General features: G+C 38.1%; 1 protein-coding gene across 8 annotated transcripts in view; it reads left to right on the top strand.

Moving 5' to 3' along the window:
* The window catches only part of TPP2 (tripeptidyl peptidase 2), a 121,744-nt gene extending 107,113 nt beyond the window's left edge, over positions 1 to 14,631 (top strand). For 4 of the 8 annotated variants that reach the window (XM_055245169.2, XM_055245168.2, XM_055245161.2 and 1 more), the window contains 5 exons: positions 148 to 278; positions 3,081 to 3,206; positions 9,762 to 9,969; positions 11,760 to 11,879; positions 13,691 to 14,631. In XM_055245169.2, coding sequence (XP_055101144.1) covers positions 148 to 278; positions 3,081 to 3,206; positions 9,762 to 9,969; positions 11,760 to 11,879; positions 13,691 to 13,780 — 675 coding nt within the window. In that variant the 3' untranslated portion in view covers positions 13,781 to 14,631. Of the gene's footprint in view, positions 1 to 147; positions 290 to 3,080; positions 3,207 to 9,761; positions 9,970 to 11,759; positions 11,880 to 13,690 lie in introns of those variants that run through there. The other 4 variants (XM_055245163.2, XM_055245165.2, XM_055245166.2 and 1 more) reach the window with 3 other exon arrangements.
* Positions 14,632 to 15,114: the final 483 nt, after the last annotated feature.

The raw sequence follows: 15,114 nt of genomic DNA, 5'->3' as shown, positions 1-15,114 counted from the left end.
ATAGCACGGAGCCCCTGGGCTACAAGTCAATTACATAGTTTACTCACACTGCAGTTGTAGCTCTCACGGTTGAGATAGCAGAAGTGAAATTGCTTTCGTATACTGATTGATATACCTATTTTTTATTATTTCTTTTTTCCTCTCCAGGAACGAATGAAAAGACTTAATGAAATTGTTGACGCGGCAAATGCTGTTATTTCTCATATAGATCAAACAGCCCTAGCAGTTTATATTGCAATGAAGACTGATCCCAGGCCTGATGCAGCTACTATAAAAAAGTACCTAACCAGTAAATAATCTTTCTTGCATCTCATTTCCTAGTTAACTTGTTTAAAAAGTAGGGACTAGTATAGAGGATATTGCTTTTCTGATGTTTGTTATATCCTTATAATGGGAATTACCACTATTTGGATACTCCCTCCTTAGAAATTTTAAAATAATTTTGTCCAGTCTTTTTAAGAATAAGCCCAAGAAAAGTAGTTTGCCTTCTCTACCGTTAAGTGCTGTCAAGGTAGAGGGATTTGAATATCTGTGATCAAGCAGTCCAACCACTTGAGGGTTTATGTGAATTGGACCATATCAGGAAGACAAAAATTAACACTCTATAAAATAATTTTTAAAATGTTTATTGTCCAATAACATGAAAAATCTAATATTTGGTTTGTAACAATTACATGAAAAACCTAATATGTGGTTTGTAGTGAAATAAATGATAATAAAATTAGGTTAAAACTATCTAGCAACTTTAATGAAACTGGTTTTATAGTATTACTTAGGGAAAATAGAAGGAGATAATTTATAGTTTTGCCTTTATAAAACCTAATGCTGTGTGTAAATAGAGAAGCTTCCCTGGGTTTATGAGTGGTTGGTATGGTTCCTTCCATGCAAGAGTGTGATTTCCATATGTTGGGGTAATTAATGGTCCAGTGACTCCGAACCAAGCTGCCATTTGGTCACTTTCACCCTTCCATGAACTCTTAAACCATCACCTCATGGTAGCTCTCCCAGTGTCAGTTACTTGTTTATCACTTTTGTTTATTTTTGACTTACGGGATCATTAACTAGGTAGAAATACCCTGATTCTTTTGTGCTTATTATAACTAATAAACCAAAACTATTCAGGCTACCTGAAAATACTAAATTTTCCTTAAAATTTTTCTCAGTTTCAGTCAGTATTTTTTTCTACATAAAATACTTGGATTCCAAACTGCTAGAATTCTTTCCATTATATCATTTATATTGATGCTATAGGATCTTATGAATCTTACAAGCAATAATTTTCAAGTGGGATAGAATGTATTTAAAATTGGTTATTTGGCCACTATTATTACCTTTTCATACTTTTCAAAAGAATTGTCTCAAAACATTGCCATTTTGTTGTTGTTGTTAATAATAATAAAAAATACAACCACCATTTATTAAGTGCCAATTATGTATAAGGGACTATTGAGGGCATTTTAAATACATTGTTGTATTTAAATTTAGTCTTCCAAACAACGCGGAAGGCAGGGGCCTTTGTATCCCCCTTTTAAGGAAGAGAAAGCTGAAGTTCAGAGAGTTTAGATGACTTAGCCCAGGTGCCACTGCCAGGAAGTTGGAAAGCGCATAGTCAAATCAGGATCTGCCTCCACAGCCAATGCCCTTTCTTTTCTCTGTATATTCTTACTCCCTTCTTGAGAAGGTTAACATAACTCTATCTCACAGAAAAAGGAGCATCGTCTGCCTCCCACCCATCCTCATTGTGTTCCTTTCTGTCTCAGGGTGATCAATCTTATTACAAGAGGAGGCTGGCCTTGGTCACTTTAAAACTGTCTTCCCGCAGATCACCAGTGATAACCAGTTGCTAAAATGAATGGCCCATTTTGAGTCTTCTTTGAGCTCTCTGCAGCCCCTGACATTAACTATCCCATATACTTTCTAGCTTTTGTTATTTTTTACATTTTGTGAAAATAATATGATTTTCTCAAACTCAAGGGTTACATGAAATAACACATATGATTTTCTCAGTTTTACCATCCACAGAGGAAACTCAATCTCAGATTACAGTGAGCCACAAACTAATACAATATTAGTTTTGTTTTCTTACTGGTCTTTTTTTATCACTGTTTTTAATCTCATTTTTTTTTTTTTTTTAGTTTCTAGTCTTTGGAGATTACTAGACTCTGACTATCATGGCTATTGGAAATAAGCTGGGATAAAACTAGAAAGAAGCCATAAAACTTTGTAAAAATGCTAAGAGTGGAGCTGCTTTAAGTTTTTAGCAACACTGGGTCAACTTGTTTATCCTTGCAATTAAATAATTTCTATTTCTCTCCAGGCCTTTGCTTTGGCCTGACTGAAATAGACTCTGACCAGGTTGTGTTTGGACAGAAGACAATATTCAGAGTTGAAATATTATACAAAATGCTATCAGGAAATACTTAACATTTCTTACAGGTATCATCTATGGGCAAGTAGCAGCCAACTTAAGCATTAATTTATCATTTCCATGCAAAATTGCTTTCTCTTAAATCACTAACATCAAAAATTATAAAATACCATTTTCTAGTCTTAAAATATCGTGTTTTAGTTAAATTTAAACTGCGCTTATTTAGGCATTAAAATACTGATTCCAATTAAGTTGCTTCCTAAAATGTAGCTATTATCTTGATGGATACCTAACTAGATTTGATTTCAAGGTCTTTGTTGAGCAGATACTTCATGTAAGGCATCACTGACAAGGACTTAAAAAATGAACAAGATAGTCTCTACTCTTAGGAAACTTATCATCTATTATAGAAGATGAAATTGCCAGATAGGAAATTATTAAGAGATATTGAAATACAAGTATTTTTAAATAAATATCTCAAATTGTAAAAGCCTGTAGAAAGAAAAGCTGACGTTCTCCTGAGTGGAAAAAGCCTCATGTACTAAAAAGGTATTCAATCTCAGCCAGTCAGTACAAAACCTAAGGAGAGGAAAGGAATACTCCAGATATGTAGAATTTAGATTACGTGATCAGAGAATGCTAAAATAGAAAGGGATGTTACAGCTAATTTAACCCATGTCTGACAAATGCAGATTACCTATGTCACCCCCAGGTTGCCTTCTGATTTCTGCATCATTCCAGCCCTTCTCTGGGCAGCCAGGATCCATCAGGCAGCATTTGCCGAGTCTGCCCTGCAGACTCTGGCCGAGCGACGGATGAAAGGAGTGCTCAGACACAGGTATCCCGTGAAAGAGTGGGCTAGGGCACTGCCAGCACTAAGGGCCTAAGAGAGTTAGCAGTCCCCCTGAGCCAGCGATGGTCACATTTATTTAGTAGAGATTTAATGACAAAGGCTTGGAGCAAACACAATTTGTGGGTAATAAACACTGTCGACCCGCAAGTAGAGAGCAGTCCTGCATGCAAATGATCAAAGGTTGGTTTTTGGAGACAGGAGTAAACAAATTTATCTAGCACAAATGATCAAAGGTTGGTTTTTGGAGACAGGAGTAAACAAATTTATCTAGATAAGTTCCTTTACATTCCCTTGTTATCTGCCTTTTGCTCCCTGGCTCCAGATAAGAGAATTTGGCTGCCTTCAGCCAAATCCTCTTTCAAAGCTTTTGCAAAACCTCCCAGCCTTCCAAGAAGGTTTGCATCTTTCCCTCTAACTTTTACCTACCACCCTGACCAATCTCCTACATCTCCCCCTTTTCTGTTTTTTTGCATCAGGTTTTGTTGATTGAAGAGTACAGATGTGTGCAGCAACCAGTTTGTCTGGCGTAGTGGTTACTGCTTGTATTCCGGCTTTGCATCCTAGAATTAGTAAATAACATAAGACAAAATTAGTATAATCAGTAACATTCTTTTCCAATCAAGGAGTGACATGTAGTGTTTCTTGGCACCTCAGTCCAATGTGTGCTGTTACTAAGGAACCCCACTGAGGGTATGTTAACCCCTTCCAGCCAAGCAGTTACATTATTAGAGGCTGGGAAGGTGGTGTCTGCCCAGGTAACAGGGCAGAAGAAAGGCAAATCTAAATGCTGAGCCCAATAGAATGTAGCGGGTACGAGTTGCAGGCAGAGCGAGAGAATAAGAAGGGTTAATACCCTACGAGAGTTGCAGTGTACAACAGAAAGCATAGCAAGGAACAAATTATCTGGAGTGAATGGTGTCTATGTCCAGAGCAGGATTCGCTCAGCCTCCTGAGTTTTCTTCTTCAGCCTCTCCCAGGTAATGTCCGGGGCTTGTGTTGTCTGAAGAAGCCGCATCATCCAGGGCTATGGGTCCCACAGGGTCATTTTCTTCATTTCTCATACCGGGTTGGGTCCTAGCCACGCTATGATACGGTTTGATGCCTCGTGCTGGAATCCAAAGAGGACCTGAGGGGGTGTGAACACAAGCATGTCTTCTTGCCAGTGTTAACAATTCATTTGAACCGCACCATACATTACTGTTTATATCTTTCCATAAAACTGCAGGGTTTATGTCTTGAGAGGTTTTAGCAAAGTGCTCTTCTATAGCTGATTGAAATTTATCATTTAGATTTTAAAAAGTAAGGGTAAATAAGGTTTGTGCCAGTAGTGTTGCAGGGTCCTTACTCATATTCCCTTTTTTATTGTTGTTTTCTGAGCGTATTTTTAAGGGCGGATTGGACACGTTCTACTGTGGCCTGTCCTTGGGGGTTGTGAGGGATGCCTGTGGAATGTTGGATGTTCCACATGTGACAAAATTGCTGAAATTTTGAGCTGGCATAAGCTGGACCATTATCAGTTTTAATTTTTGTGGGCCGCTCCATAAATGCAAAAGTTAAAAGAAGATGTTTAATAACATATTGAGCAGACTTTCCAGGAAGAGCATGTATGCTAATTAGGTGAGAATTGGTATCAACGGATGCATGTACATATCCTAGTTTTCCAAATTTAGGGATGTGTGTAACATCTGTTTGCCATAACTGATTAGGTTCTAGTTCTCTAGGGTTAACACCTGTTGAAGGAGGGGACATGATTTGGGCATTGCAGGATAATTTGTTTAGTCTTTGGGTAAGCTGAAATTGTTTAGATAAATTTCTCCAATTTTGGTGGAAACATTGATGCGAATGGGTGGCTTGGTCAAGCAGTGATGTCATAACCTGCAAGTCTGCTTGATCATTGCCATAAGCTAGGGGGCCAGGCAGTGAGTTGTGGGCCCAAATGTGTGTAATAAAAATAGGATGTGTACGTTGACCCACCGATTGCTGAAATCGAAGAAAAACTGCACACAGGGTGGGCTCGAGAGTGGACTTAATGAGTTTCAAGGTTCTGCAATAAATAGAGTAAGCAGAGTCACTAACCATATTGATTGGCTGAGCAGAAAAGGTCTCCAGGGCCAGTATTAGTAAATCTGATACTGAGTGTTAGTGAATCCAGAACAAGTGAGGGAATTGTGCAGTCTCCACTAAATAGCCACTTTTCCATTTTTACCAGAGCTGTCAATAAAAAGCATTAAAGCATTAGGTATTGGGGAGGGGGGGGCGTGAACCACTTTTGTAGGCATAACTACAGGAGTACTAGATAAGAACTGAAGTAGTTTATCAGCAGGAAGGGCATGCTGTATATGGCCTGTGTAATCAAGAGAGTGCTATTTGCAGGTCCAGAGATAAGGGCAAGACTGCTTTGAATTGCTTTTTACTTAAAGGACTTCTGATGACATCAAGGTCATAACCTAGCAACTGATTGCATCATCTGCGGCCTGAATAGATGATTTTACTAACTAGCTGGATATAGGGAGATAGAGTTTTAGTTCTGGTATGTGAGCAAAATACTCCTTTTAGGAAGCATAGCCCTGGGGACATCTGTCCTATTAATCCTGTTGGGGAATGCTTAGCAGGAAAAACAAACAATTGAACTGAATATTGAATATCGTGGGTCTGTGCGATCCAGTTGCCTCTGAAAAATAGCATGCTCTATTTCCTCAATTTCCCTTTTTGCTGCAGGAGTTAAATACCTGGGAGAGTCTAGGGCTGTATTGCCCTTTAGGATAGAAACAGGTTTTGTAATGTATCAGTTATGCCAAAGGTGGGGTGAAGCCAGTTAATATCTCCTAGTAATTTCTGATGATCATTTAAGGTGTGTAAGTTGCTAGTATTTAACTTTTTAAGGTCTTACTGACCAGTAAGTTAGAATGTATCCAAGATATTTCCAAGGAGAAGACAATTGTACTTTTTCAGGTGCTATGATTAAACCTTTTAACTGTGTTTTCTTTACAACTGAGGCATATAGACTTACAAGTACTGGCTCCGTTGGAGCCGCTAGTAAAATATCATCCATAAAATGAATAATCTTGCAATTAGGAAAGTCTTTTCTAATGGGGAGCAAAGCCTGATTTACATGATACTGACACAGTATTTCTTGAGGAAGTACTTTCCAATGAAATTGGCAAGCTGGCCTTTATTAATAACTGGTGTTGTAAACACAAATTTTTCTCTGTCCTGTTCTGCAAGGGGAATAGTATAAAAGCAGTCTTTTAAGTCAATAAGACTATAGGTCAAACTATAGGAATCGCCGCTGGGGAAGGGAGGCCCTGTTGAAGGGGCCTCAGAGGTTGCAAATTAGCATTGATAGCCCATAAGTCATGCAAATGTCTCCATTTGCCAGACTTTTTGGGAATGACGAAAATGGGCAAATTCCAAGGGCTGTTTGACAGTTGTATATGGCTGGCTTTTAATTGTTCCTCAACTAATTCATGGGCTCTTTGTCGTTTCTCTCCCTTTAAAGGTCACTGTTCTACCCAAATAAGATTTTGAAAGAGCCTCGTCGGGGTAGGGGAGGAATAACAGTGGCCGTTATTAGAAAGAGATCTGCAGAGTGACCTCAACCCTCTTGTAAATGGGCTAGCGGCTCTGTTTTCTTTAATGCTTTTCCTTATCTCTTTATAAGCGTTAAAAGTAACGGGTTCATACACCTGATTGTGTTGTCGATTTTGCGTTACCAGGCAGGCCAAGAGCTCCCCTTCCAATGCCGCTTGCCTAAGACAGGGTCCCATAACTGTAGCATATTCCTTGTCTTTTCTCCAATTTATTGGAGGACGGGGCTCAGGCAAAACCTCCGTTTCCTCTTTGTTATTTTTGCCCGGTAACAGCGGGGCTGAGGGAGAAGGAGGAGGTGGTAAGGTAGATGATGGCTCATCCTCCCTTCCCTTTGTAGGCTCTTCTGTGTAGAGCGGGACCAAAGCAGCCCTAACTAAGGCCCATAACCTTAGAGATGTTACTGGGACGTGTTGCCCTTGTGCATGATGTTGTTTAGGGTTTCTCCCCACTTGTTCCCAGAGCTCTATGTCTAGCATACCTTCTAGGAACCATGAGTTATGGGAAACAACAGTTTGCATTAGGTCCCTTAATTGAGCCTGCGAAACAGCCTCCACTAGCTTTAAGCAGCTGTTTCAATACTTTTATATACTATTGCTTTTGAGCTGATAACTTGTCCCATGATGAAACCCTAGCCTGAACAATTCCTTCGAACTTGGAAATCCCAAGTGGGCACCAATGACTTACTGACTGCGCAGTCTCTTCACCTTCATTTTCGAGGGTTCCATTGTGATCCATTGCAGCATTCTTCTCATGGGGCACCACCTGCCGAGTCTGTCCCTCAGACTCTGGCCGAGCGACGGATGAAAGGAAAGGAGTACTCAGACACAGGTATCCAGTGAAAGAGCGGGCTAGGGACTGCCGGCACTAGGGACCGAGGAGAGTTAGCAGTCCCCCTAAGCCAGTGATGCTCGCATTTATTTAGTACAGATTTAATGACAGAAGCTTGGAGCAAACACAATTTGTGGGTAACATTGTCGACCCCCCAAAGTAGAGAGCAGTCCTGCTTGTGAATGATCAAAGGTTGGGTTTTGGGGACAGGAGTAAACCAATTTATCTAGGTAAGTTTCTTTACATTCCGTTGTTATCTGCCGTTTGCTCTCAGGCTCCGGATAAGAGAATTTGGCTGCCTTCAGCCAAATCCTCTTTCGAAGCTTTTGCAAAACCTCCCTGCCTTCCAAGAAGGTTTGCATCTTTCCCTCTAACTTTTACCCACCACCCTGACCATCTCCTACAAGTATCAGCCTGGGTGTGGAAACCTGCCTTGTCAACCCATTGCTGTTCCAAGCCCCTTTCTCCTTCACAAAATCAGGATGGTAGTTGTGCCCGACACCTTGGGTTGTTGGAAGGCATAAGCAAAGGACTGCTGAGAAGACATTTAAGGATGGCACCTGGCATCTAAGAGGAGGGGGAAGGAGGGTGGATCAGGCAATGGCAAGCCATGCAGATGCCCCACAGCTTGGAAGTCCCAAAAGTCTACTCGTAAATCCTTTTCTTCTTAATTCCAGTGTAAACAAGCAGTACCCAGAAACATCTCTACAAAAAGGCAGTGAAAGTTGGTTCTTCAAGCTTTGAAGCACTGTGCTGAGAAGCACTGAGGGATCTTTCAGGCATAGTTTCATTTACATTGCAAATATATTGGGGTTGGTAATTGCCCTCTTTGATGAACTCTGCCAGTGTGAAGGAATCTCTCAGCAGCTCTACTACCCCCATTGCCTCCCTGCTCACTTTCAAGGTACGGGATCAAATGGGATTTGAACCTCTGAGAATACCCCAGTCTCGGGCAGCAGCAGCATTTTCCATGGTACTTAGCATTCATGTTCCCTGCCAGGCGGCCTCTTAGATTAACAGGACTCCTTGGTGCGCAGAATTAATGTGGGTGAGCCCTTGAGCCTTCAAGTTGTTGGGTTGTTGGCTGTCTTTCCTACTGCGGATCCTTATTGATGGTACAGTCCTGGCAGGTTTCACATGCTACACATTTCACTCCGAGTCTTTCAGAGTCACTCTTAGCTGTTAGTTTGTTCCACAGCTAAGTGCCTCATCATCGTCATTTTCTCAATACTTTTAGTCCTCATTGTTTTCACGTGTATCTGACATGAGTTGGACAGAATGCCTCAAATAAGCACACATTCTAGAGACTAACACTTTTCCCTGGAGTGTAGGTGGTGGTTGTATTTCATTCAGCAATGATTTATTGAGTTTCCATTCTGTGCCGGGCATTGTCCTAGGCACTTGGAATGCATTGAAGAAAACAAAGATGTCTGCCCTGGATCAAGGCAATGTGCCGTAGTGATTAAGAACACAGATTACAGATTTCTACTGCTAAGCTTGGAATCCTGGATCTGCCACTTCCTAACTGGAGGACCTTGAACAAATTGCATAGTCTCTTTGGGCCTCAGTTTCTTCCTTTGCAACATGGCAGTAATTAATAGTCTCTTACTCAGAATTGTTTTGAATGTGAATGAATTAACATATTAAAATGCTGAGACAGTTGCTGGCACATTCGGAGTAAAGCATTACATTTATTTGTCCTAGTCATGAACTGAAAAGTTTTAAGACATAACCTCTAGGTATACACATAGACAAATGTGTAATGATTGCAATTTATAAGAAAACCGAAAACTCAAAAGTCATTTACCTGATTAAGAGTTATATAGCTAAAAGAATTTAGAGTAGTGATTAACCTTTCAACTCTGTTGCTTCTGGCATTCTGTTTCAACAAGGTGCAGCTACCCTAACTCATTTAATCTATATGTGTAATATAGTAGCTCATTTGATGTTTATTAATAAGGCATCTTATTTGATATACAATACAATTGTATGTACCTGGATATACAGTATTTCTGCATTACAAATCTTAGGCAAAAGAATACATGAATTTAAGTTCAGATAAGAATTTACTTTTGAAGACATTTTACTGATACCTGAAATATTTTTTAATTTGCTGTACAGTGACATGGACAAACAAAAATCCACCCTCGTAGATGCCCTTTGTAGGAAAGGTTGTGCCCTGGCAGACCATCTTCTTCACACCCAGGCTCAAGATGGAGCCATTTCCACTGATGCAGAAGGAAAGGAGGAGGAAGGAGAAAGTCCTTTGGATTCTCTGGCAGAAACATTTTGGGAAACTACTAAATGGACTGATCTGTTTGACAATAAGGTAACTTTTCTGCCTCTTGTTTCAGCAAAGTTCTTGGGGTTACCTCACAGACCTCTCTTGTGCCCCATTGCTGGTTAAAAGAGGAAGAAGATAAAGAGGCTAAGCTAGGCTCTGAATATGACATGTTTAGCCTAGTACTTCATGTTTGTCTCACCTTTTTTTAAAAAACATTATTTTATGGGCCTGCAAACTGGCTGTTAAACCATGATAATTTTAAAAACAGTTTGAGAATATATGTAGTAGGCTTTTAGTTAAACCAGTTATGTATGTAGCTAAATTAAGAAAGTCTTCTAGAAAATGCCTTCAGGCCCACCCTTCTCTAGTTATATGCTAATTTGTTGGTGGTAGGAGATTGGGGGCAGGTTGAGGGGGCATACTATTTAGTTTAGATGTTACTTATTTTCCTCAAAACTCTTGAACTTCTAATTAATTATCATCTTGATTTGTAGCTAATCAGTTTTAAAACCCAATTCGGAAAAGCATTGTTGACGAACTTTTTTGGATTTTGGTTACAAAAACATTTTAAATCTCTTTTAGCTCTCTGCTATAATTCTTGCAATAGTGTTTATACAAGTTACTAATCTTCTTTTCCTGTGGAAATAAAGAAAATAAAGTAAATGGAGTCAGTAGGATTCCCGTCGCTTATCACAGACCATCATTTTGTTTTAGTAGACAGGTGCTTGTTCTCAGAATTAACTGGTAATTTGCAGTAAAGAACCCTGGAAGTGGGAAGGAAATTCTTATATGCTTCAGATTTTTCCAACACAGTACAGTGGTGCATTTAAAGAAGGTACTCAGTTATATTTGGGAAACTGAAGGAGCCAGTATTGCAGCAGAGGTCAGGAATTTGAATCTGAAATTAAACCCCTTGAGTTTGGCTCCTGCCTCTACTTTTATATATGACCTTAGGCAACTTATTAAATTTTGATAACTTAGTTTCTTATCTACACGACCTGCCTTAGGCTGTGATGAATCAGTATTAAGTACATGCAAAGTCCCCAACAATATTTGCTGTTATTGCAAACAATTATTGAAGGCCTATGTGCCAGACACTACTTACTACTGGAAACATAAAGATGAATAAGAACCTGGTTTCTGTCTTTGAGCGGTGTAACAGAGATTGACAAACACTGGATGAACATCATAATAAAATTGTTATAGATCATTCCATTTTTGCAATACTACTACTGTATTAGGGGCTATGCATTCTATTACCTGTTTACTATGTTTAATCAACAATTGTTAAATACTTTAGTTGCCTTTACAATACAAATCAGTGTCATAGGATTTTCTTTGAGTACATTCTCCACATTCCAAAGTAGCAACCAAAAATATATATAAATGATTACAAGTGTATTTGACAGATGCAATAGTTACAGGTGAAAACTTGTACCAAAGAAACCATGTTTATATAATCTAATACTTGTTTTTTTACTTCTATCCTCATTTGCAATTTTGGCATTTTGTATTTCTATCTTGATTTGCATCTTTGTAATTATTTATGTTAGCTCTGGTTTCTTATGCATGAAGAGGTATTTTTACGTGGATTTCCACAGCTAATAATTTATCATATTAGTTTTCTTCCCAAAAAACAAATGGTTCATTCTGTGGAATACTCAGCTCTTTTGAAGACACCAATTTCCTTTTTAAAAGTTTTTAAAAATGTACTCGATGTACCATATTCATTTCAAAAGTTACACTTGTGTTAAAGCCTTAATTTTATTGTTAAAGCTAATGCCTTAAAATGTACATTATTTTATAAACAAGCTTCATCATGTTTTACATTGTAGGTTTTGACATTTGCATATAAACATGCATTAGTAAATAAAATGTATGGGAGAGGCCTTAAATTTGCAACTAAACTTGTGGAAGAAAAACCAACAAAAGAAAACTGGAAAAATTGTATTCAAGTAAGTGATATTTAAAATGTCACTGTTAAGCATCACTTTGATATTGCATAGTGACAAGATAACTAGAAAGGATTAGGACTGTGATATAGCAATACTGGTCTTATTATGACCAGTTATTACACTAATTAGTGTAATATGAACTATAGAATAAGTATATGAGAGACAGTCAATAAGCCATTTAAATTTTAAAAACACTTTTCACTGCTATCCAAAAAACTGATACTAGCCTCAAATGTTTTCAGCAAGGGCAAATGCATTTTGAATTTTGTAACAGTAGAAGCCAGTTTTTCTTTATGAAAGAAACAATTCCTTTTAAAGGCACGTTGCCTCAACTCTAAAATGGTTCAACTTCTGGAGTTTATATTTGATTTTATTCTCCATTTGAGATGGTAGGCATTTTTAAAATTATCTTACCATATACCATATTATGTGCAGAGAAATTCTATAGTTGAGCTTTCTGCACAAGTTAGTTGTCAAGTAAAAAAATTTAGCTGAATTCTACAGAAGTTACTTTAGTCTGACCTCGTCTTTGAACATGCATAATTGGTTTATACCTAAAGGATACATGAAGGCAGGGGAGTTTGGTGGTGCCAGATTCAGCTAAAGGGCAAGTCTAGGTTAATTATACTTTATATGTAAGGTACCCTTTGGATGTAAAACTGATCACTAGGTTCCTCTGAAAATGTTCGATAATTAGAGTAAGCTATATTCATATTTACTCTTAGAGCTTTTTGTTTACCTTCACCAGTCAGTCCAAATTGTAAGACATTTTAAATTAGCTCCTCCAGATCTTTGACTAGATTAAGAGACCTCTTTCTGGAGCCAGGTGTTGATATGTCTAATGTGGTTCTCATCATGTGGAATCTGATCCGTGAGCACTTAGGTTTGTAAAGCCAGTGATCCCTGCCGACGTTCACATCAGGGAGTGTTTCTTAACTTGTCTGCCCTCCACTCTGCCCCCCCTGCTGCCTGTTCTCCACACAGCAGCTGGGAAAGATGCCTTTTGACACCTGCTGTTGAATATCCATCACATTTGGAATAAAATCCAAACTCTCCCCAGTGGTCCATAAGGCCCCTGCCTACCTCTCCAGACTTACTTCATATCACACTTGCCCATACAAACTCTGCTTCTGCCACAGCAGCGTCTCTGCTTAGCACAGACAGCCACACCTTTACCTACCAAAGGACCTCAGCACAAACTACTCCGGCTGGATGGAATGCCTTTCCCAGATTTTCACACAGATTTCTTGTCATTCGAACTCAACTTAAGTATCACCTCCATAGAGATCCTTTCTTAACCATCTAACTCCCCAGTTAGTTTATATTGTGTCAAATATTATTTCTACTGTACACCTGATAAATACCTTATTACTTGTTTATTCATTTATTAATTTGCCTATTATTTGTTTTTCCTGAAAGTGGGAGGTGAATTTGTTCAGTGCTGTTTTCCCAGTGTTTGACATAATAGTTACTCAGAAAAAATGAATGAAAGGAACTTAGGTTGGTAGGAAGGAAGGGAATAAGTAAGTTGGAAGGACGAAAGGAACACAGGTAATAGGAAAGAGGGAAAAGGACAGTTTGTAGGGATAATGATGAGAAGAACAGGTTGGTTGGTAGGAAAGTTGGTTGATAGTAAGAAAAGTTGGTTGGTGGGAAGGAGGATCAATGGGTGGGTGATGGTTGGTGAAAGGAAGGTTCTATATGCTACTACCTTACCATTACTAACTATTTAATACAGAATTTATTCTAAATACTGAGCTTAAAAATCTGTCACTTCCTTTATAATAATATATTATTGTATTTTGTTGTAGCTGATGAAGTTACTTGGATGGACCCATTGTGCATCTTTTACTGAAAACTGGCTCCCCATCATGTATCCTCCCGATTATTGTGTATTCTAAAATAGGAAACAAGACTTTAAATTTTAAAAAAGGAAGTTTTATAGTGAATGGATATAAAAACAAATTTGTGGCATTTTTAGTCTAATGCATGTTTTCATCCACTATCCAATACTGATTATTAAAATGACATGTATTTATCAGAGAATTCACTGACGTGTGGCTTAATACATGTAAATCTAGACCTCTGACATCATGGTGTTTTCTTAATGCCTCACATTGCTGGCACGGGGATGTGCCCTGCCTGCCAGCACCTAGGACTTCGAGTTGGGTTGCAGCTTATGACATGCATGATAGGTTTTGGAAGGTAACTTTTAACGGCAAACCTGTAAAGTTCTATTTTTTATTTTATAAATGAACAGGGTTTTAACATGCTCAACTTTAATTTTTTTTCAATTGTATGAAGGCCTTAAAAAAGCTACATTAAGCGTAGCTAAAATTATTTATTGGAATAAAAACTAACAGAACTTCATTTCCAGATTTTTTTTTTTTTTTTTGGCAAATGTTTACATTCAATTAAGGGGAAAAAATAAAACCAGCACAAATGAGTGGCAATTGCTGGAGCATAACTGCTTCAATAAATCTTCATCTTGGGGTAATTACAGGCAAGTCATTTTCACAGCCTCTTGAAGTTCAGAGCATCAGAATGAACTCTATGAATACATGTGTAAGTGCCAGACAGCTGAATCTTTATCAGGTATTGTAAAGATACACGTATGATATGTTTATTAAAATTGAAATAATGTAAAACACGTGAATAAATTTGCAAAACCAAGATCACAGTACACCATATGCACTCTGGTACCTTAATTTTTTTTTATAAATAATAAAAGTGAATATTGAAGCTTCTTAAAGTTGGTCTTAATTTTTCATAAATAAAATTTGGGGTTATAACAGAAATAATACATTAAATACATAGACAAAAAAAGTTAAACATAAGATAATCTATTTTACAGTGTTTCTTATAGGCTTACAATTATTTGAATGTATTTCCAATTCTTGTATGATTAACTTTTGTGCATATCTAACTTTTTATTATTTTTATCTTTGGCTACTACACATGCATCTCTCGTCATTCCTCCACCAAATAAACAGACAAAAGTAGTATTGAAAAGTTTACGATCCCTTATCTAATGGCAAATTGTGCGTATGTATGATTTTTTTATCTTGTTCTCTTAAAATTTACTGCTGCTTAAAGTTACCACCAGTAATCCTTAGTCACTCCCAACTGTTTTTGCTGTATCTCATGAAAGTGTTAGAGCCTTTATGAGAAACATAAATACATGTATAAGCATATTGGTCACAACTTCTGGGCTATCTAGGGCCTAAAGTCTATC

Source organism: Symphalangus syndactylus, chromosome 15 (genome assembly GCF_028878055.3).
Source record: "Symphalangus syndactylus isolate Jambi chromosome 15, NHGRI_mSymSyn1-v2.1_pri, whole genome shotgun sequence".
In the NCBI taxonomy this organism is placed as follows: Eukaryota; Metazoa; Chordata; class Mammalia; order Primates; family Hylobatidae; genus Symphalangus; species Symphalangus syndactylus.
Note: the sequence above shows the minus strand (reverse complement) of the source record. Positions and strands in the feature narration are given on the sequence as shown.